The 23,700-nt window shown below is 39.9% G+C and overlaps 2 protein-coding genes across 4 annotated transcripts in view; one reads left to right on the top strand and one right to left on the bottom strand.

Moving 5' to 3' along the window:
* The first annotated feature begins 463 nt into the window (after nucleotides 1-463).
* On the top strand, nucleotides 464-23,700 carry PDHA1 (pyruvate dehydrogenase E1 subunit alpha 1). Of its 2 annotated transcripts, XM_026674936.2 has the most exons (12): nucleotides 572-738; nucleotides 5,935-5,949; nucleotides 7,344-7,412; nucleotides 12,850-13,023; nucleotides 15,122-15,248; nucleotides 15,986-16,077; nucleotides 17,102-17,194; nucleotides 17,673-17,828; nucleotides 17,924-17,995; nucleotides 19,924-19,991; nucleotides 21,626-21,734; nucleotides 22,624-23,700. In XM_026674936.2, exons 1-12 carry the CDS (start codon nucleotides 679-681, stop codon nucleotides 22,786-22,788), a joined length of 1,200 nt encoding a protein of 399 aa, XP_026530721.1. In that variant the 5' UTR covers nucleotides 572-678; the 3' UTR covers nucleotides 22,789-23,700. The 2 variants fall into 2 exon arrangements, with proteins under 2 accessions (XP_026530722.1, XP_026530721.1); XM_026674937.2 differs by lacking the exon at nucleotides 5,935-5,949 and having other exon boundaries at nucleotides 464-738.
* MAP3K15 (mitogen-activated protein kinase kinase kinase 15) overlaps nucleotides 22,983-23,700 on the bottom strand; it is a 111,199-nt gene continuing 110,481 nt past the window's right edge. For both annotated transcript variants that reach the window (XM_026674934.2, XM_087966950.1), the window contains one exon: nucleotides 22,983-23,663. In XM_026674934.2, coding sequence (XP_026530719.2) covers nucleotides 23,585-23,663 — 79 coding nt within the window. In that variant the 3' untranslated portion in view covers nucleotides 22,983-23,584. The remainder of the gene's footprint in view (nucleotides 23,664-23,700) is intronic.

The raw sequence follows: 23,700 nt of genomic DNA, 5'->3' as shown, positions 1-23,700 counted from the left end.
CAAAGATTTGCTGCCTCTTCAATCTGCCCACACTACATAATAAAAACAAACATTGGTTCTTAAGTGGTGCCTTCACGTGGCATTTATTTCATGTGAAAACTCCAAACCCATTTGGAGAAAGAAACGCACAGTTCTTTCACTATTTAAATCCTCCCCTCTTTTCCTATCTTCCTTTCTTTTAAAAAAACAAACACAACCAAAATAACGCTACAACTAATAACCACATGGTTAGTGTATGTACATCCTGCAACGGCGCAAAAAGACCGTTTATCCTCGTCTCTCCGAAGCCAGGAACAATAGCTACTCATTAGCTGCGTGGAAATAGGAGAAAAACCAGAAGCAGAGGCAGGAATCGGGCGATTCGAGTCTGAAACACCCGCAGAAGCGGCGCTTTCTTCCTAGGCTAGCTGGGCCCACATTTAAACGCGGAGAAAAGGGAAACGTTGCACACTCGCACTGTTGCCCCCTCGTGTCGAAGGCAAGCGCAGCAACCACGCCGGGGAGGGCGACGGTCGGCTCTCGGGATCCGCTGGGGGGCAGGCGAGAGCCGCTCGGCCGTCACTCTGGGCAAACGGCTTGTCTGCCCGGCAGCGGCGAAGACGCCCTATCCTGAAGGAGACTCTGTCTCCGTCCTTGCTCCAGGAGCCTGCGGCCGGCGGGGATCCGGCGGCACACTCCATGCGCAAGATGCTGGCCGCCCTCTCCCGCCTGCTGCAAGGGACGTCCGCCTCAAGACCGGTGAGTATCCCGGGGGCGGGAGGCATCGGCAGTGGCCACCGCTCGCAAGCACCCGATTCCCGGCGTCTGGAGCCCGCGCGCGGGGGTCTCACGCCGACCCTGGGATAGATAGCCCTTGCCCGAGTGCGTGGGATTCACACGATCCAGGGTTGGGCGCTTTGCATAAGCGCGCGCATAGCGGCTCCCCTCTCCTGCCACTGTCGGGACCAGCTCTTGGTTACATCCCGTCGCCACCCAAGCGGGCTGGGATTCTTTGCCTATTGGGGCTTTCATAAGAAAAGAGAAGGGAAGCAAGGCCCGGCTAGGGCCGCTTTTGGCTTTGGTGTAGGCAGTTTCGACGTGGACGTTGCAAGATTTTTTTAAAAAGTATTCCAAAGATTATTCCTTCCTGTACTTTTATGTACCAAGTGTTTCTCAACCTTGGCAACTTTAAGACGAGTGGACTTCAACTCCCAGAATTCTCCAGACAGCAGGTTTCCCTAGCTAGGCAATTCTGGGAGTCGTAGTCCACACATCTAAAATTGCCAAAAATTAAGAAACATTGCATGTTTCTCACTCTGTTTTCAACTTGTAATTTTTCTTCTGTGCCTCCCCACTTTCCAGGTCCTATTACTGATGAAAAAGCTTGCCACTGAAAGCCAAATCTGTTCCCAGGTTCTGCCTCAGTTTACCTTCCCAATAAGCAACTGAGTTGGAAGATCATTTAAAAGCTGTTTATTAGTTAGGGTACCCTGATAAAGTGAATCTCTCTATGAAAAAGGAGAGAGAACTCAGAGCCCCATGTTTCACACCTGCTTACAGTGAACACAACAAAGAAAATGCAAGAGGAAAGTAGATTGGTCAGGATAAAAGTAACCTCCCCTTTGCATAGGAAATCAGTTACACATAGTCAAATATGTTACATATTTGTATTCCATAATATCACACATGTTCATTAATATGATTGAGGTCAGAAGGGAATTATAAGGAAAAGGGTTGCTTGGAGGTCACAAAAGAGAGAAACCAAACCTCAATTTGTATTAGCAAACATTTTCTTATCTGGAGCTAGTCTTCAGGTTGTTTTTCAGTTTAGGAATGTTAAAAGTTAATAAACCCGAGCATCATTTTAAAAAGGAGAAAATAAATTGAAATACAAAGTAACTATGTTAGTTAACAAACTACAAAACCCATGTCATTTGCCCCTCACACACACTTAGGTTACAAATAGAATATATATTTTTATTTACAGTAAAGACAGTGTTTGCTGTATAATACACTCTGCTTTTCTGGGATCCCTTTTCCTATGATGGGTCCCCCTCTTACATATTTTTCACTTTTGGTCTACTTGAAACATCCCAAGGGGGCCATATGGCCCCAGGTAGAGAATTGCTACTCTAACTGACTTATTTAATAGACTAAGCAGTGAGTGAATGCAAATCAGGAACAAGAGTTTCTAACCTGATTTAGGCTCTTCCCTGCTCCATTTGCATGGTAGCATACCAGATGTATACTGTGTGCACAATTATTAGGTTAGTTGACCATATTGTGTTTATGCATATTTTCCCACCTCCAATCTGTACAAACTTGAATGCTTAGTGGATATTAGCGTATAAGGTGATGTGTATTTGTGTAATGAGGGAGGGTGTGGCCTAAGAAGATCAACCCCCTGTCTCAAGGTGTGCATAATTATTAGGCAGCTGTTTTTCCTTAGGCAAAATGGGCCAAAAAAGAGATTTAACTGACTCTGAAAAGTCAAAAAGTCTTTCAAAGCGATGCAGCACTCCTGAAATTGCTAAGGTATTGGGTCGTGATCACAGAATCATCAAACATTTTGTTGCAAATAGTAGGGTCACAAGAAACGTGTTGAGATAAAAGACACACATTAACTACCAAAGATTTAAGAAGAATCAAATGTGAATCTACCAGGAACCCATTATCTTCCAGTGCTGTCATATTTCAGAACTGCAACCTACCTGGAGTGCCCAGAAGTACAAAGTGTTTATTGCTGAGAGACATGGCCAAGGTAAGGAAGGCTGAAACCCAACCACCACTGAAGAAGACATATATTAAAAGCATTTGCACCAAGACAAATTCCTTGTATGTCTAATCACACTTGGCCAATAAAGAATTCTAATTCTAATAAGTTGAAATGGCAAAATTGGGCAAGAAATATCTGATGACAGATTTTTCAAAGATTTTATGGACTGATGAGATGAAGTGACTCTTGACGGACTTGATGGATGGATCCGTGGCTAGATCAGTAATGGACACAGAGCTCCATTTTGACTCAGACACTAGCAAGGTGGACGTGGGGTACTGGTATGGGCTGGTATTATTACAGGTGAGCTAGTTGCACCTTTTCGGGTTGAAGATGGATTCAAAATTAACTCCCAAACCTACTGCCAGTTTTTAGAAGACACTTTCTTCAAGCAGTGGTACAGGAAAAAGCGTCTTTCAAGAAGACCATGATTTTTATGCAGGACAATGCTCCATCACATTCATTGAAGTACTCCACTGCGTAGCTAGCCAATAAAGGCCTTAAAGATGTAAGAATAAGGGCATGGCCCCTTTCCTCACCTGACCTAAATCCTATTGAGAACTTGTAGGCCCTTCTTAAATGGGAAATGTATGGTGAAGGAAAACAGTACACCTGTCTGAACAGTGTCTGGCAGGCTGTGGTTGCTGCTGCACAAAAAGTTGATTGTCAACAGATCAAGAAACTGACAGACTCCATAAATGGAAGGATTATGATTGTTACTGAAAAGAAAAATAGCTATATTGGTTACTGATTTTTTTTTTTTGAATTGTCAGAACTGTTTATACATTTTGAGTTGTTTGTTTATTATTTTCACTTTAACAGATGCAAATAAACGAGTGAAATGGGCAAATTTTCATTGTTCATTTAGTTGCATAATAATTGTGCACACATATTCCCCTAAGAAAGCCAAAACCTCACTTTTACTTTCTTCAATATTCGGGTTTGAGGTTTGTTAACATTTTGAATTGACCGAGAGCATTGTAATCGTTCAACAATAAAATAAATCTTCCAAAATACAACTTGCCTAATAATTGTGCACACGGTGTCCATGGAAATATTCAGGCAACCCATATCCCGTATGGTATGGGTTGTCTGAATATGGTATGGGTCTGAATCTTGGCTGCCATCTCCTCCTCATCTGGCTTTTTGCAGACTAGAACTGAACCACAAATTAGGCAAATGAAGGCAAATATACATGTCCCAGGATAATGTTGCAGGATCCAATCTGAGTCTGTCATCGGGACCAGAGGTTTAGTCTTCCAAGCTTTTGGACTCGTGCTGGAGCCCATCCTCAGGAACATTTCTCCAGAATGTGTTGTGGAGCTTCCCTGTCATACACATTCTGGAGGGAGAGAAGTTCCCTGAGGACGAGCTCCAGCTTGAGTCCAAAAGCTGGGAAGACTAAATCTCTGGTCCCAGTGACTGCCTCAGATTGGATCCTGCAACAAATTAGGTAAATATTTAGACTTAAAAGGTTGTGTGAACACTCTATGAACACTTCACTTAGATTTCAGCGTATTGTGTAAACCCAGATATTTGAGTAACCATTGCTTAGTTAATCATTAGTGTGTTTTGTAAACAAGTAAACAGAAAGAACAGGGTTTTTTGGCTCTTCTTTTTGAATTCCTCGTCTTTTTGAATATTTAAAATGCAGTCAGCCTATAACATGTCCAGTAAAGAGTAAGTACTTGGTCAGGTTTGGGAGGTATTATTGAAGGAGACATTTTTGTTCCAATGTGTGATTTAACAGTATTAAGGAAAGTATATTATAGAGCTGTCATAAGCTATCAGATACTGCAGGGGAAACAGTGATATTCCCTGCATGATGTTTCAAGCCCAGCTTTTAATATGGGGATAAATCTGTGCTACATTGTTACTGGTTTATATTTTCATTTCAGATCGCTTTAGATCAATTTGCAATATGTATCTTAAAAATACCATGCAACACAAATTCTGAGTTACTTAGACTTGGATCTCATGATCCAGGGTGCTCTTGTCATAAATTAATCTTTCTAAACCACATTCCTTTATTTTGTTCTGAAATTTATATCAACATGCTACTTTTTTTAAAAAAAAAGTTTTTATTCATAGTAAGTAGTAAGTTAGAACAGAAATTCTTCTACTTTTTGGATTCTTTAAGGGTGGACTTGCAGGATTCCAATAAAAATCCTGTTTAAAAATCCAAGATTTAGTGGCCTTAAAAAAATCATTGCCCATAATAAACCTCAATGGTCTTCTTTGTACTTAGGTTTTAATACCATTCTGTACTGAACCATGATTTTATCAATGGTGTGTTGAATAAACCACAATTTACATGTTCATACGACACTAAGCCATGGTACCAACAGTGGTTAAGGTCACACAAAAAGGAAAATTACAGTTTAACACTAGGTGTAAAACAATAGCTGATCATTTTTCCCCACTCTTGAGCAGATGAAACTTCAACTGAAGCAAAGGTTTCCTGTATCAACAATACCTGTGTGTTTGTCTGTTTAATTTATGTTCTGCTTATTCCATTGTGGGGCTACTCTAGGTGGTTTTTAACAATGAAAGAGTTATATAGAGTTGTATGTATTGTTAATACCAAGCCCTAAGTGCACAGATGATCTGTCCCAAGTAGAAATTACCCGAGACAGGCCTGAGCCCTCTTATTTCTGCAATGAACAAAATAGGAGTGGAATCTGCAAAATTGTGCTTCAGATTCTCAACTTTGCAGACAGTCCAGTGCAAAACAGTGCCCAATTCCATTATGCCTTTATCTCCTTTCAGGTCCCATCAACTGACACAAGAGCAACTAATGAATTTTGATCCCAAGCCCAGGACTAAACCCTGATTTAGAGCAATCCAGATAATCTATCTGCTCACAAAAATCAGCAGGAAGATCTTTCTGACTTGGGTTGTTTGTATGAAGATTGGTGCACAAATAGGGATAATTGCTCCAGAGTACTTTGGTGCATTAAAAATAACAGCATCTGTTCTTCATTATGCTGAAATGCAATAACTTTTTAAAGGAAGTTTTATTGTTACATAAAAAAAACCTCTGCTGAATAATTAGGTGTCACTTGACTAAATAAAATTGGTACTAAAAATATATTTGTAAGGAATAATTTTTCCCACATCTGTATGATGGTAGCTGATATTCCTTTCTATTTTTGTTTTTCCCAATTCTACTGTTTTAGGGAGCTGTTAGTGAGGTAAGACCAGAATTTTAATTGTATGAATATTCATAACAAGCCATAATTTGTTGTGCAAAAAAAATTCCATTCTGATTTGTTAGTTATTTTATTAGTCCATTTATTCCTGTGTAGAAAATTGAAATCTTGGTAGCTCTTCTAATTTTAAGACATTCAGTTCAGTAAAAATTATTTCTAGAATAAGTATCGTGCTAGACTAGAGCTGTCACCTTTCCCCGCAGGCCAGATGCGTCATGTGCTGGTCATGCCCACTCCCGGTATAGCGAAAGGGGGAAAAGTCCCAATACATCACGTGACGACATGAGTGCTGGACCAAAGTTAGGGGCTTCAGCATTTCCTGTCAATAGACAACTCTGTTGATCTTTGCACAGTTGAGAAAACAGGTTTTTGAATGCATGAAATATAAGAATTTATCTTTTTCTGGAAATGTTAGAAAATCTAAGTAATATAAACATTGCTAAAAACTTTATCATTGCCTGAATTTTCCTATTACGGTATTATGTTTCTTTTGGTGTCCTCTGAATCATATATTCTGTGGCATTTTGCTGCTGTAGCAGATCTTGCGTGAACATAAGTGGTAATAATCATTTGCAAATACATGCTGCCAAATAATCACAATTGGTAGAACAGGTGATAGACAGACTGAAAAATTGTTTGCTAAGTCACATGACATCGTGATGTTTTTTGCCTTTGCGGAGCTAGGGTGGGTATGGCCTGCTCAGGATGCATCCGGCCCGCGGGCCACCAGTTTGACACCCCTACCTTAGAGTGTTTAAGGCATTTAGTTTATTAAGTGTTCTTTTTTCTTACCTGCATTATTTTAACTTGATTCTGATTACATTGCTTCTCCCCCCCCCCGCCAGTTTTTCCATTCAAAATCTTCCAAAATAGAAAACACAGATGTGTTTATGGGACCCACATAATTCAATATATTTCCTGCAAAATATATTGTTTATTATAATAAGTTCTTAGTATTCTATGAGCTTGATTGTTTACTTGTAGACATTTTATTATGCAGCTGTGTAACATCATCAGCTTTACATAGGTTCAGAGAGTACCAAAAATTCCACAGTTCAACCCTGAATTAGAAATGTTTTCTTTTGTTGGTATCTTATAATTCATTTTTTGATTATTTTGATTTTCATATTTCCTTATTTTTATATTGTTTATTTTAAGTCATCCACAATTAATTGGAATCAAGCATCAAAATGGAATGAATCAATAATAAATATAGACAAATACTACATATAAAATATCCATTATCATTAGAAGTTTAAAATTATTAGATGTAAGTTGAAAAAATCTTGAAGCAGATAGGAATATTTTTTAAAAATATTATTTTAATTTAATATCCATCTGTATATCTGTTTCTTGCTTCTCTTTTTTATTGAAAGGTTGCCCGTGTGGTTGTCACTTCTCGTAATTATGCAGATTTTGCAAATGAGGCTACATTTGAAATTAAGGTAAGCAGATTTATTATTTTATTTTAGAAAACCAATACTAGACTAAAACTAATATATATTTTAATGTGCAATATATTAAAGAATCATTTGAATGTATAGTCAAACTCCTTCATATTGAAATAAGATTACCAAGGTATATTTTTAAGTATAAAATGGGGAACATCATTTCTTGGATTGAAATATACTTAGAGGGAAAGTACAAAATAACTTAAAATTTTAACATGCAATTTAATTACCACTAATTTTATGTTATTATTTTGTTTAAATGAAAGACATATTTGCTGATTTTAAGCCACACAGTGATCATTCAGCATGTTTTATAAATTATGTAAAAACTATTTTTATGAACTGGTGTGAAATAGATCTTACAATTATACTGCAGATGCAAGGAGAAAGTATAATGGCCATAAATAGGGAATGTGGGAGCCATGGGAAGCCTGATTTCTAATGTAAGAATCCTATTAAATTTCATCAGGTTCTACCTTTCATCAATTTCAGACTTTTTATTGTTCAGAGTTACATGGTACTGAAATAATAACTTTATCTTTACACTGATCTTAACCCTTATGATACTTGCAACATCCCTGTGGTCATGGGACCAATATCAAGGGCTTTGTAATCAGTGGGCATTTACAATCGCTGCAGCATCCCATGGTTACGATTACCATTTATGTACTTCATAGCTGGCCTCTGTTCTGACCCAGCCTTTGCAAGTAATGATAAGCCACTTACTCTTGAGTAAAACAAACCCCTTTTCAAAACAGGGCAGAAACAGTCTTTTATTCATGTGGATAAACAAAAACCAAATATAAGTAGTCCGAAAAACCTGGTTCTGGCCAAGGAATACGAATTGCTTGCCATATACCAGAAAACGAACGGTTGTCTGCAACAACTGGCCACTCCTAAACCCCTACTATTTATTTTCCAGCCAGGGAAGGGCTGGCTAGCATCTTCGTCTGCTTTTCCCTGAGAGGCGGCTTATTGTTTTTTTTGCTCTCCTCTCCTTTTCTCTCTACGCATATGCACATCTGGGATGGGCCCCATATGTTCCACCACCTCACTCAGCTCAGGACACCTGGGAGTGGATGGAAAACCCTGCCTCTGCCTCTGCCTCTGATCTGTTTCCTTGTCAGAGCCTTCCAAAGTCTCCAAAGCTGGCCCAGGCTTTCCCTCAGCCTCCTCGTCTGACTCTACTGGCAGCCGAGGGGTCACAACAGCATCTGATAATTAGAGTTTAATGGAAAAACCAGTAGTAAAATTGGAAGCTGTCTTGCTTAACAACCAGATTGTTTTGCGAAGTTACCAGTCTTAATTGTGACTGTTAAGTGAGGACTTCCTACGAGTAGTTTAGGCAGTTACAAAACTGTTACAGTGGGGATTTCTCTCTAGAAAATGCAATAAGTTTTAAGGATGTTGTTACCCCCACTGGGCTCAAATGTGATGCTAGAGTAAATTGCTGTATGATTGTTTGAAAGGGGATGAGATAAATAAAACAATTTATAAAAATATTAAGTGTGGCAGAAGTCAAGGGAAGCCAACCAAAGAGACCATGATGCCTAGTTCTGGATTATTTCAATGTTATTTGTTGAAAAAGGTCAGAATTGCTTCAGAAAGCTGTTTAATAGTACATAAAATTAATAATCTATTTTTGCTCCTAGTTCTGCTTATCATTTCCAGCAATTGCTCTTCAGAAACTTATTATATATCAGCCTGATGGTTCTATTTAGCTGCTATAATTTACATTGTTTAACTGATCTGTGAAATAATCCAGTATTAGTGTTAGTAATAAAATATATTATTGTGTTGTATAAATAATTGCTTTGGCCCATTCAGAATGTACTATTGACTAGTTTATTAAGTGACCATAACTGGTAACATTAAAGATGTTTTTTCTCCTTGCCACTTGATTCACATTATATAAACTTGTCATATGTCAAAGTAATCTTATTTTCTAAGTAGAAGTTTTTCCCTTGCATTAAGATCACTAAACCCCTAAGATTTCACTGCTGCTGCTCTTTCTACCCCCGGAATTTACCATCCCTTAGGAAGATGGCTATGTAATAGTTCCAAGATTGTGTGTATTCCATTTTCCTATCATTGGGAGTGATACCAACCTGATTCTTGACATAGTTGTGCAGCCCCTACAAAAATGGGCTTGTAGTCTTTAGGGTCCTCCTGATTCACAGGTACTGCTGAAGGAGCAGGCTGAGACCACAACCAGAAGATTTTTATCAAGTTTCAGCATCAGTCAATCTTTACACCGAATAGGATACTTTGAAGATGGTTACTCATGCCATTGTCACTTTGCCATTGTCACTTTCTACCTGCATAGTTGATCTGCATAGCACTACTTTTGAAAATAAAGTTCAGCTGGTATAAAATTCAGCTGCCTCAATTACTACTACTAACAGGGGCTGTAACAGGAGCTGCATTGATTATTGGTTTCTAAATACAGTTCAGGGCGGTGATTATTTCTGTAAAGCCTACGTAACTTGGGGCCTGAGTTTCCTATTAATTCTAAATAATTGTGGCTGTTAAACCCAAATGAAAACAAGTATCTCCTATATGTAATTATGGCAGGAGATGGCATGGAGGAAGGTGGCTTCTTTGGCATAGGTCATCCCATCAGGCAACAATGGCCCTTGTTCTTAGAGGTTTTGAAGAATAGCTAAATGTGCTATTGTTTATTGTTGTCACAATTTTATCAGATTTTATTAAAATTGTTCCTTGTATCGTGTTTTGATGTGGTACATTGTGAAGCCTGCGAAGAGAGACATTGACAAGTAAAGTATCTTTGTGGCTGGGAGCAGATAGAGCAGAGGTGTCAAACTCAATTTCATTGAGGGCTGTATCAGAGCTCTGGTTGACTTTGGGAGGGAGCGGGGGGGGGCTGGGGGGGCAGATCAACATAGCTCATGTTGGGGGATACCTGTGGTGGCCTGGGCGGGGCTGGGGCAATCCATTGTCTCCAGCAGAGGAAGGCGAGACCAGGACAAGCACCAAACCTTTATACACCATAGGAGCCTTGCCATCCCTCTCAAGCCATGCAGAGGACGTTTGGATCGCTGTGCAGGCTACCCAGAGCCCAGGGCAGCGGAGGGCAAGCACCCAGTCAGCCCTCGAGCTCCCAGGGCACCATGACCCCACAGCTCAGCCCAACCCCACTTCCCCAAGGGGGCACCTGGCTGCACTTACATCCTCCTCAAGGCTGCTGCTGTTGTGTTCGTTCTCCTTGGCCAGGTTGCTTATTGTGTGTAGGTCAGAGAGAAGCCCACCATCTCTCCTCGCGAGGAGACCAAGCTTTGTAACCAAAGCATCCTCAGCGATAGGATGGGACACCACCAGAAGAGGTCAGGAGGAGGGGTCAAGGGGATGATGAAAGGGCAGCAGGGCTGCTGGTGACCAAGTGCTAAGGTAGGACTTCCCTCAGACCCACCCTCCCTCCCTCTCATCATAATTTCCTTCCTTTTTTCCCTTTTCCTCCTTTTTCCCTTCCCTCTTCATTCTTCTTTCTTCCTTCCTCTCTTCTTTTTCCTTCTCTGCTCTCTTCCCCCCTTTCCTTCTTTGTCTTTCTTTTCCTCTTTCCCTTTCTCCTTTCCTGTCCCTTCTTGGATGCTCAAATGCAAAAGGGGAAACATTTTTCAATGCCTACTTGCCTTGTGATCAAATGCCACTTTTGCTAGTAGTTTGTGGCCAGTTAAAAGACTGAGAACAAATGAGGCTCAGTTTATCCCATGCTTGCATTTAGTGGGGACATCCACAGACAACAATATAGCAAAACTGTCAAAGTGGTGTTCTGATAGTTAATCAGAACTCCTCTGTTTTTTATGCATTTAGGAAGAGAGGTAAGTTAGTTGCTTTTCTATTAATACATAATCCTTAAAAGGGCCTCTTATAGGAACCCTGCCATTATCTAATTCAGACTGGAAACACAGCACAGCAGAATATTTTTCCCCACTCTACTTTGTCCTGTTTTCTCCACTGGAAATGGCTGTTTGCAACACACAAGGAGGGGATACTTTCCTAAGAGCTCACAATTCAAGAATACCAATGCACACACATTTGCTAATCTAATGCACCATTGTGAACATGAGGTATCTCAGGGGGGAAGGTTAATGATGGAACAGGCCGTCAAGGCCTCCCCAACCCACTAAGATACCTCATGCTTCCCCATCCCTTCCTGCCGCACCAGACTCACTTAACCTTGCAATGATCTGTCTCCTCTCTGCCGCTGTTTCTTTGCATTGGATTGGAAATGTTTGTTTTTTTTTGCGCCGTCAACAGACTCTCCTGGGTGCCATAATATTGCGCGAGTTCAGGCATCCATCCTCTTTTGCAGAAAACCAGGAACTCAGAAACTTTCATTCTCAGCGCGAAAAGTGTTTGCTGTGCCTGTCTCTTGCTCCTCCCCCTGAACTCCTGTCCACCATGATAGTGGCAGGGGTACTCTCTGCCCGCTAAAATCCGCTGTGGAGAGAGCTCCTTCAACCCACATCATGGCCGATTTGCCGTGGAATCGGAATCGACTGGGTGCAGAAACCAACACTGTCCATGGCCTGGGTGTGCTGCTTGCTTACATGCACTAGCCTTACTGTTTCAGGGCAGGAAGAAAGCCTACAACTGAACGAGGAGGCACCACAGGGCCAGGCCGCATCCAGCTTGCCTCACCGGAGGAGGAATGAGACCCCGTTGTCCCACAAAGCCCGTGTGTGTGTGTGTGTGCAAATGGGGCATCTGTGTGCAAATGGGAAGGTTAGAAATGGAGCTATCTTTGAGGGCAATCCCACTGCTGTACCTCCATATTCTTCAGCTCGGACAGATCCAGGGCACCCAAGCTGCTGGTGGTAGAGGTCAGAGCCTGCTGAACAGCCATGATCTTCCTTTCCTCACCAGCCAGCCAGCCCTGCTCGGCCTACTCCCTGCCTGGCCAGCTGGCTGGCACAAAGACTCACTGCTGTTTTTCCTCCTTCCTCCCTGCACAAGTGGCGGCGGGCTCCGTGGGACAACGGGGTCTCATTCCTCCCCCGGCATGGCATGCTGGATAGGGGCTGGCCCTGCGACGCCTCCTCACTCAGTTAAAGGCTTTGTTCCTGTGCTCAAACAGTAAGGCCGGCATACGTGGGCGAGCAGCGCACCCAGGCCACAAACAGCATTGGTTCCTGTGTCCAGCCTTAAATCCGATCCAACGGGGCTGCCCTTGAGCTTGCAAGTGTCTCGGCCTCGCTTCCTGGGTGTGCGCACAGGTGGCAAACACTATCATACTGGTTGAAAGGGAAGTGCTCAGAATGCAATCAGCCTGCAGGGCAGGACAGTTCTCGTGCAGGCTCGCATGCCTACCGTGGGGGCAGTAGAAATCTTTCAGCACAAAGATGCTAAGTATTAAGCTACTCAAATACTTTAAAAATAGAACCTGACTGCTTGTCTTTATTTTTTGCAGAAACATGACCTCCATCGCTTGGAAGAAGGTCCTCCTACCACAGCTGTACTGACTCGAGAACAAGGTCTCCAATACTATAAGACTATGCAGACTATTCGGCGCATGGAACTGAAAGCAGACCAGCTGTATAAGCAAAAGATTATTCGGGGTTTCTGCCATTTATATGATGGCCAGGTGGGTAGCAGATTTTATCAAATTTTCTGTTTCATTTTAATTAGGCTGTTATAGGTAAAAGAAGAATTTTGAAGAATTCTGTGTTTCAACTCTGCCAATATAAACAAACAAATTCCCAGGTGGTTGAAAAAGGTGAACATTTATCATTTCTAAAAATGCTGAAATTTTGTGAAGTATCTTCAGTGGGGATAGTTTGTCGTGTGTAGTTGGCGGAAACTACTTTGATTAAATGACTAGTGCCAATATTTTTATTTTAGTCTGGTTACTCCTGAATGGTAGAGATTAAAAATTTAAATTCTTCAAATCTTTTCTGATTTTTTTTCTCCTTCCATTTTTTTTTATTTATATGTATTTTGTACCCTTAAGATTTTGCTCCCATAGCCTTTGAAGGATTTTAATGATTTTTTCCTAACATGTTTATCATTAATATAATTACTGTATTGCAGCTGTCTTTGCTAAGATTACTTACATGTCTCTAGACCAGACATGTCAAACACAAGGCCTAGAGGCCTCATCTGGCCTGCAATGGGCTCAGACTTGGCCTGCAGGGCCACCCCACTGACAGCAAAGTACGTGGCCCCTGCTGGGCCCGGCCCACCCCCCCGCACACACAGGTGAGCACATGGGGGCTGATGGAAGTCTGGCAGCTGCTGTAGCACACTATGGGGTTCTGCAGCTCACGCAGCACAGGTGGGTTTGAGCGTTGCAACTGCCGGCCCAGCCCTCCAAGCAGCAGGTAGAGGCAGAGGCGCAGGAGGTCTGATCCGGCCTGCTGAACGTGCCAGGCATCTGTCCCAATGATTGTTTTTGTTTGCCCACAGCCAGAACAGGGCAAGCAGCCACATGGCTGCCTGGTGGGCTGAATCACATGCCTCCCCCTGTGCCTCTGCCTCCGACTGCTGCCGGTGCCACCGCTTAGTGCCCCCCCTGTCCAAATCGCCTGCAACTCCACCAGACGTGGGAAGAGCCTCCTACCTGCCACCCCACCCGCAACGGGAAGAGTCAGGAGCCCCCATCCCCAAGTGATAGCCGGGACTCCCATCCCTGCTCTGTCTTACCCGAGCGCAGCCCCACACCTGCCCCATGAGTCCCGCATCTGTGCATCTTGGAGTCCCACAGCCAAGTCATTCCTGCTCTCCCTCACCTTGCTTCTTGTGGCAGCGGCAGTACCAGCAACAGCTGCCCCTCCAGCAGGAGCCTCACTGCCCCTCAGCCCCCCCAGCCCAAGAAACTCAGCCCAGGCAAGGAGAGCAAGCACAGCAGTAGCAGCCTGGAAGAGCAGGCAAATGAGGGTGGGTATGCCCTCTGGGAGCGGGATATCACCTGCCACCCATGGGACCCCCGTATGGCCCAAGAGGTCAGTGAGGCTCCTCCGGTGGATCAGGCCTCGGCGCCTGCCCTGGTCCCACCCTGCCATGAGCAATGTCAAGCTGGCTATGCCCACCCCAGCCACGCCCACCCACTTGGCCGCTACCACCCTGCCATGCCCTGACTGGCCCCCCAAGTGCAACAATCCTGATCCAGCCCTCAATGAAATTGAGTTTGACATCCCTGCTCCAGATCATACTTTGAAAAATTAAATATGGTAAAATGTTATATAAGATACCTTAAATATAGTAATAAAACAGAATATATAACAAGGGCCAGTATTTGTTTAAGTGCAGCATCCTTCACAAAGGCCAAAATGCATTAAAATATTATGAACTGACTATTCAAAAGTATTGTGAATTAATAACTGTTCTTTCACTATGATCCTGCGTTGCAGAGGCCTAGTGTGCTATAGTTGGAACTCAAGTATTGGAACTCAAGGTAGTTTCTTGACGATGTGTAAGGCAGCTCCAGGAGGCACATGCTACAGTACTTGAAGTGAGCCACATACGTATTCCTTCAGATACACAGCAGCCTCATCTGAATAGGCAAAGCATCTATTTCCCAGAACTGGCTTTTTGGTTTCTTCTGAACCATAGTGCAAACTCCATGTGTGACATTTGTAGAGAATTGTATACAAATAAATTGGTCTACTTGTATGTTATGGTATGGTCTAAATAGTATGTTATCATACATACTATTTCAATGCTCTTGGTTTGTTTTTCCACAGGAAGCTTGCTGTGTTGGACTTGAGGCAGCCATAAATCGAACAGATCATTTGATCACTGCCTACAGGGCTCATGGCTTTACTTATACACGTGGTATTCCAGTTCGAGAAATTCTTGCTGAACTCACAGGTTTGTCTGGTAAAATGAAATGTAAATATGGAAAAGACAAATACCACTGTAGATAGATCTAGAAAGGTTAAGTTTTGATTGCATTTCCACAGTGAAAACCAACATAATTTGCTTAGTATATATCTTTGCTCAAGTGGATAACAGATGTCATCTATCCTTATACATAGAGCTTGAGGTTTTAGTCATTAATTCATATACTGTTGCAAAGTTAGAGAAATCTCTGCACCACCATTTCTCTTGATGCAGTAACATGTAAAATCTGGCCATTTATAAAGTTTATAAAGAATGTTTATAATTTTTTTTTTTACTTTTTGGCTTATTATGGAATCTTATTAAAATTCCAATTAAGCAAAAAGGGATGGTATGCTAAAAAGACCTATATACTATTCATATAGAGGGTGCAATGGCTCAGTGGTTAAAAGAGGCTAAGCTTGTCAGCTGGAAAGCTGGCCACCCGAATGCCATGCAATGGGGTGAATTCCCATTACTTGCCCCAGCTCCTGCCAACCTAGCAGTTTGAAAACATGCAAATACAAGTAGATAAATAGGTACCACTTGGGTAGGAATGTAACAATGTTCCACGCACCTCTGTGTATAATCATGCTCCTTTTGCTAAGAAATGGAGATAGCACCGCCCCTTACAGTCAGAAATGACTGGATGGGGAAATCTTTACCTTTATACTATTCATGTGAACTCTAGTAGAGCCCCAATGTATGTTGTATTTTTAATATTTCAGGTCGTATAGGTGGTTGTGCTAAAGGTAAAGGTGGCTCAATGCACATGTATGCCAAAAACTTCTATGGTGGTAATGGTATTGTTGGTGCCCAGGTAAGGTTCATTAATCAAAATAGCTTTTTTATTGAGGTGTGGATAAAGCTTTTAATGTCTGTCATATTAGATTATTTCATTACTTTTATAATTCTGTGTAGTATGCTGATCCTGAGTATTTCTTTTTCGTAACCCTAACATTACCTAAATTGCTGATTGCATAGTGTGTGAACATTGCCACAAGACATTATGATGATTATAACCAATTATTGCATGACTTTAAAGGTGGATTAAATGAATTCAGGAAAAGGCAGATTTATCAAGGGCACATAATCTTGAGATTCAGTGTTATTTCTGTTTGGTGACAGCATGTGTCCATATACCAGCTGTTAAGCCTGGATTCCCCAACGGTGTTAAGGAAAACAAACTAAACAGAACGTGCAGCGAAGTCAGATAGGAAGACAGGTAAATGTGTGAGATAAGTTTTCTAGTTAACACGCAGTAAAAATACAGATACGCTTGTGCTATCAAAAATATAGTTTATTCCATTTAAGAATTATAGCATAGTCAAATAAACGGTCCATTAGTCATATATCAATTTCAGTCAAGTCTTGTCGGGATACTCTATTTGCAAAGTCCGTGTTGAATAGCCAATGTCAGTACACTTACAATAAATCAGTCCAATCTTTATCTTCTCTCCGTTGAGAAAAATCAACACTCCTTTTTCTCTCCCCGTTCCAGCAAGAACGCAGTCATCAATCCATCCAGTAATTAGGGATCAGTAAGCCAGAGAGAGAGAGCTGCAATTGCCTCGCTTCTTAAATAGTGCTTTTACAACCACACCCTTAATTACATTCTTGCAGTTAAAGTTACACACACTTTAACTAACAAACCATACCTTATTTATTATTTTTACCCAAACCAGTTAGGGTAAACAATGTTATCCCTAACACCAGCTTGGGGAAAACAATAGGAAGTGGATATGGCTGTTCCTGTGTGTGCAAGCAGTCTGTACCTGATTGGCCATTATAAGAAAAACAAGGTGGTTTAAGATGGTTTACCTACTGCATATAATATCTTATAGGTTCCTTTGGGAGCTGGTATTGCTTTGGCATGTAAATACTTTGGGAATGATGAGATCTGTGTGACATTGTACGGTGATGGTGCTGCAAATCAGGTAAGTTTCCAGCTTTATTCAATTAGATGCATAGTTCTATACAGCACTATTCAATTTGACATCATAATATGCCTATACTTGCCTTTAAACACAACAGGTGGGACAATACTAAGGCAGCTGGTTTTAGGTGGTTTCTTCCCATGCTGCTCTGGCAGTGGTGCCCTCAAGCTCTACAATGTAGAAAATCCGATGAAAGTAGTTTTCCATGTACATGAATAAAGCCAGAGATTTGCACTGAGGAACTTGCTCATGCTGAAGGTTTAATTGTAATTTGATTTGGATAATCTTTCCTTGGTTTCCAATAAGAGGTTTAACAATTTCTAGTACTTCAGGTAGACACAAGCAAATTGGACAACAGTGAGGTTGTTATGTAGACTGAAAAGGGGAGAATGTATATGAACTTTATAATGAAATAGTCACATTTGCCAACTGCAAGAATATATGTAAAGATATCTAAAATCTTTTATTCTTCTTCCAGGGTCAAATCTTTGAAACTTTTAATATGGCAGCCTTATGGAAGCTGCCATGCATTTTTATCTGTGAGAACAATAGATACGGAATGGGTACTTCTGTAGAGAGAGCTGCAGCCAGCACAGATTATTACAAAAGAGGAGACTTTATTCCAGGTCTTAGGGTAAGAGATTTACTATTCTCCATTCTTTAAAAGAAAAATGAACATTGCAGTAATACTTTTAAGTAAACTTGTGTTTTGTTTTGTTTTGCTGCTAGGTTGATGGCATGGATGTTCTTGCTGTAAGAGAAGCTACAAAATTTGCTGCTGGCCACTGCCGAGCAGGAAAAGTAAGTATGAGTAGAAATGACTATATTGCATATGTGTGTGTGTGTGTGTGTGTGTGTGTATTTTTGCATGTTTAAGGTAGGCAGAATTTCAGAGAAATTTATTCTGTTTCAAATACATGTAACAATACTAAATTAGGGAGTACTTTTAGCCCCATTTGCAAACTACCCTGTGAGCTCCAAACCTAGTAATATGATGTAAATAGTATACGAATAATAAAAATCAACTCAAAGATTAAATCTTGCAGACTTGATCCAGTATCTTTGGGCCTATGATTATTATTGAACAATAAATCAATTTTTACTTTTTATAAATTAAAAACATGGTGCTTAATAGTGTGATTAACTAGTATGGGAATAAGTAAGTTAACTTCAGATGAAGAAATGAAGAGGCGGCATACTCAAAAAGGACACCATTAAATACCTGCTCAACTATAACCAAATAAACAGTCATACGTATCATTAAAACTATGATTATCTAATAAACATCAGCACGAAGGGTGTGTGCACCTATCATAGGTGAAATGAAGGAATATTCTGTGGAATATATGAAGGTAAAACATGCGTATCCCAGGATAATGTTACCAGATCCGATCTAAGTTGGTCACTAGGACTAAAAGTTTACTCTTCTGAGCTTTCGGCTCATGCTGGAGCCCATCATCAGGGAACTTTTCTCTCTCCAAAAGTGGGTGTGCAATATTCTGGTTCCCTGATGATGAGCCTGACAGCTTGGAAGAATAAACCTTTGGTCCCGGTGACTGACTCGGATTGGATCCTGCAAGATATTCTGTGCTAAACTTCAAGAAAGACCTAGTTGCACCATTGAGAAAGAACACATATGGGTGATGGGAAGGCAAAATATGGAGAAAAGGAGAACCTAGCATTGCTGGAAGATTTGGATTGGGCAAATGCAATGTGAAAGAATTCAGTTACCAATTCTTACAAGACAACTTAAACATGCAACTTTAGACGTGGACATCACCACCAGTTTGATACCAGGTTATCACAGTAACATTTTATATTGTGAACCACATAACCAAACAGACCCTCTCTTAACAGTTCTTGGCAAATCCATTTTTAAATTAAAAGGCTCAGTGTAAATACAGCATTGCTCAACTTAAAACCACAATTGGGGACTGAAACTTCTGCCACCAAATGATGTAGTCATTAAGTGAGGCATGCCTGATTTTATGATCTTTTGCTATAGTCATTAAGCAAATCATCACAATTTTAGGCAAAGCATACATCTGACTTCCCCATTGACTTTGCTTCCCTTTGGGAAAGTCACAGATTGCAATCCCATGACCCAGGATGATGCAACTGTCACAAATACATGCTGGTTGCCAAGCACCCAAACACTGATCGTGCGGCTGTGAGGACACTGTGACGGTCATAAGTGTGAGGACTGGTCATTAGTCACTTTTTTCAACACAACTTCAAATAATTATTAAATGAATGGTCATGAGTCAAGGCGTACTTTCAGGTATCTGCCCTTTTCTCTTAAATGAGGTTTGAGGGATTTTTCAGTGTTTTCAAAGCATTAGAAAATAGGAACAAGAACTACAATCAACAATTTAGCCAACTATCAAGAGTAGTCTGCATTTATGACTCTTACAGACGCCAAAAATGAGACATGGTATGGTAGTAGATTTATTGAGATCAAGTGAAAGTTCCTGAAATTTTATTCAAGTCTAAGCATTAAATATTGAATATAACAAAATACTTTAAACATATAAATGTCTCAGGGAAAAAAATGTAATACTTTTGTTGCTGTCTTGGTCAGATCTGTATTTTTTAACAGAGTAAGATGCAAAAAAGTTGAGAGCTACTGGTCTAAATGATTGTCTTAAACTGGCATGGCTGTATACATTTAGTTATCAGCAAAATCAAGGCATGATTTTCAAAGTTATTAAATATTTCCATTTTAACAGGGCCCTATTGTGATGGAATTGCAAACATATCGTTATCATGGGCACAGTATGAGTGATCCTGGAGTCAGGTACAGTAATTCTTTATTGTTGGATATATGGTTATTAGCGGTGGGAAAAAATAGATTATGTTGGAGGATAGTTGAAGAAAAAGCAGAAAATGCAAATATTTAACAAACTAGAGGTATAAAAATTTGGCCAAGAGAATAAGACTACCAATCTCTTCTACTACATAATCTTAAATATTTTTAATCAAATCATTTTCTTAAAATGACAAAATTAAAATAGAGATTTTCACACTGTGGATTGTATCCTCTTCCTACCTTGCAGGGTTCACATGATAAAAGCTTGTGAGGGCAAGGCAGGAGTGTTGTCAAAATACACACTGGGCTTCAGATCCTACTTGGCTTATTCAAGCCAGCTGCACCTTGCCTGGGCAAAATAGGAGTGAGTTTTAACAGCTCTCCCATTTTGCTTGGCATGCCTGCAGTAGATGGTTACATTAGAAGTCATGTATTAAATTAAAATTTAACTATTAAATTAGGTAGTATATTTATTTCTTACCCATCCCTACCTCAATTTCTTCCCTACTTTTTCTCCCCTAAATTCTGAAGGTTTTCTCTACCATTTTATAATAGATTTGGTAAATGGCCAAACCAGATTTAGGACTGTTTTTTTAAATAATAAACTCCCAGTCTGCATGCCTTGTATTGGATTAATTTTTCAAATACTTTTATTGTTTTTACAATTTGAGGACCTATAGTAGAAATAAATAATACATAATATACTAGCTCTGTACCAATGCTTCTCTACAAAACTACGTGATTGGGCTTAGTTTTTGGGGAGGAAAATAAGGGGGGAAATTGTGCCTCTGCCTATCAGCATCCATCAGTATTCATCTGGCTAGAGTCCTGTCAGTGTGTGAGAGAGTTGAGGGCTGTTTGGAAACTGAAGCAGTATATGCTGTGTGAGCAAGGAGGAGATAGCAAGGAGCCTGGGCGTGGCTTAGCTCAACTGTTCTGTACTAACTGGTTGCTACTGTAAAACTGAAACTCCGCTCCAGCTTGTGTTTTGCATTTGGGACAGATTTCAGGTGGGGAGGAGGAGTGGAATTCCTTAGCATCACAGCATGTTAATAATAATATAGGAAATACTAATGCTCTGATGGTCATTTTGAAAAACCCTTTCTTAGTGAGCACCTAGAAGCCAAGAGGAACATATGTGCCAAATTTCAAGTTTGTAGGCTTTACGGTTGTGGAGATTTTGTGATGATGCATGAGTGATATTTCGCTTTTTATATATATAGATTTAAAAGTTTAATAAGCAGTACTACATGTACAAAATGTAAATCTGCATGTAGACTTTTCTCATTTCATATCAACAATTGGTTTTTAATCAAACTTTGTTTCATAATTTAATTGATAGCATTGATTTCCAATCCTGAATACATCTCTTAATTTCCCTTAGTTTTTGTTAGAGCAATGAAAGGCAAGGAATTTTAAATGTAAGAGGAGTCTTTTTTTTTGCTGTTTTGTCTATATTCTTATTTTACTTTAAATTATATTCCTGCCCCTGAAGAACAATGCCTTGACTATCTTACACCATTTGCAAAATAAATGCCATAAGTGACATATTTTTCATTATATAATTAACAATTTATTGACAGAAATTATACTGTTTACTGGTGTAATTGGCTTTTTTACAGTTACCGAACAAGAGAAGAAATTCAAGAAGTAAGAAGCAAAAGTGATCCTATTACACTCTTGAAGGACAGAATGGTGAACAACAACTTAGCTAGTGTGGAGGAGCTCAAGGTAATATTTTTTTTCTTTTCACAGGTTGTGAAAATTAGATAGAAAAAACTTTTTCTCCAAATAATTAGTGATGAGTTGGAGGTACAGATAGTCCTCATGTAATATCCACTTGTTCGAATCAAAGATGTAACTACTGTACTTTACTAAAATAATCAACCCCACTGATTACTACCTCTTTCTTCTACATGTGGGGACCAATAACACAACAATGAATCTGAAAATAATAACAGGAGATTATAAACGACTAGGGAAGAAAGTCAAAGAATTAGGAGCCCAAGTGTTTTCATCTATACTTCCAAGAAAGGGCCAACATCCAATGAGGGAGCAAAGGATTTCAAAAATGAAATACTAGCTTAAAAACTGGTGTCTTCAAATGAGCTTCAGCTTCCTAGGATATGATCTGCATTACCTACATGAAGGGCTGCTGGCAAGGGATGGACTGCACCTCACAAGAACTGGAAAGAATATATTCAGAAACTGACTGGCCCCTCTTATCAAAAGGGCTTTAAACTAAAATTGGGGGGGCAATATTCATGACCTTTAGAACCTAATTCCAAGCAAAAACCACCATATAACCAATCACATGAGGTAGGAAATAAAGAGAAAGAAGAAATTAAAAAAAAAAGATAATGAAGTAGAGAGTGATGGGAAGATGGAAAATCCCAGTTTCAAAGTAGGAGATATAAAGAACACCCAAAACCCATAAAGGACTCACATTTTTGTAGCTTGGCGTATCGACTTATATTAGAACTACAGGCTGTGGTTTTGATCCTGATCATTTATTGCAATAACAAGATATGCATTGGTAATGTAAGTTTAAAGCACTTCACTCTGCATTTTGAAAGGCTTTCTTCTTTTGTCTATTAATATTTTATTGTTTCTGGTGTAGGAGATTGATGTGGAAGTAAGAAAACAGATTGAAGATGCAGCACAGTTCGCCACCACTGATCCAGAACCACCTCTGGAAGAACTAGGCAATTATATCTATAATAAAGAGCCACCCTTTGAAGTGCGTGGTCCAAATCAGTGGACTAGATACAAATCTGTTGGCTAGGAGAATTCTGATTCAGCAGCTAGTTAAACTAGCGTATTGGAGTTTAACTGTTACGTTCTAAGTGATAAAAGCCAGATAAAATAAATCATAAAATACATTTTATGGAGAATGGGAAAATGAGAAATACGGAATTTTGAAAGAAAGTTGCGCAAGAAGTAAATTAAACAAAGTTTATTAAACTTCAGTTTGTTCTGTGTTGCTCTATGATGAAAATTACTCAGCTAAAATAGCATTATTTACATTAATAAAAAAGGCTCATCAAGATTATCTAAGCATATATTTGCTTTATGTTTATCTCCTTTGCTTTCTTCCCTTCACTGTTTTTCATGGTTTCGTCATTGTTATTTGCTTTAAAACTTGATATTTTATTATAATCAAAATATATTGATATATTTAATATAAATATATTCAACCTAAATTGTTTTTTCTTAATGTGGAACCGTGCACAATTTGAAATGCTTTGGGGTTTATCTTGCTCTTACAAAATCATATAAAACCTAATACTTTATGTTATACAACACCCAAACATATTTTTTAAAAGCAGCAGATATATTAGAAAAGGTTTACATTTTACATATGAGCAACTGCATTTTGTAAGGTGAACTGTACATGTAGCATATCTAAAGAGTAGATTGTTTAAATAATACACAATTTATAATAGACTAATCATTATTTAATACTTACAAACAGAGGTTTTTAATGGTTGTGCAAAACATGCAAGGAAATCAGCATATAAAATTTATTTGGAATGTATTTTTTTTTTCTCAGTCCATTGGCATCTGGCAAAAGTGAAATGCTAAACCTCCATCCCCAACACTGTATTTTGCTTTCTGTGTTTTAATATTGCATTCCAGATGCGACAGACAAGTCCGCCACTGTATGAGAAAATAAAACATCATCTTAGGCTTGGTC

Source organism: Notechis scutatus, chromosome 5, assembly GCF_049901735.1.
Source record: "Notechis scutatus isolate UNSWTSFEM ecotype Mainland chromosome 5, rNotScu1.2, whole genome shotgun sequence".
NCBI classification, from domain to species: domain Eukaryota; kingdom Metazoa; phylum Chordata; class Lepidosauria; order Squamata; family Elapidae; genus Notechis; species Notechis scutatus.
Note: the sequence above shows the minus strand (reverse complement) of the source record. Positions and strands in the feature narration are given on the sequence as shown.

Bases quoted from the DNA above. Each gene is read 5' to 3' on its own strand.
- PDHA1 (XM_026674936.2), top strand. From the start codon at position 679: ATGCGCAAGATGCTGGCCGCCCTCTCCCGCCTGCTGCAAGGGACGTCC. The intron at 16,078-17,101 runs GTAAGGTTCATT...AATATCTTATAG, and splicing joins ATGGTATTGTTGGTGCCCAG to GTTCCTTTGGGAGCTGGTAT. The intron at 21,735-22,623 runs GTAATATTTTTT...TTTCTGGTGTAG, and splicing joins CTAGTGTGGAGGAGCTCAAG to GAGATTGATGTGGAAGTAAG.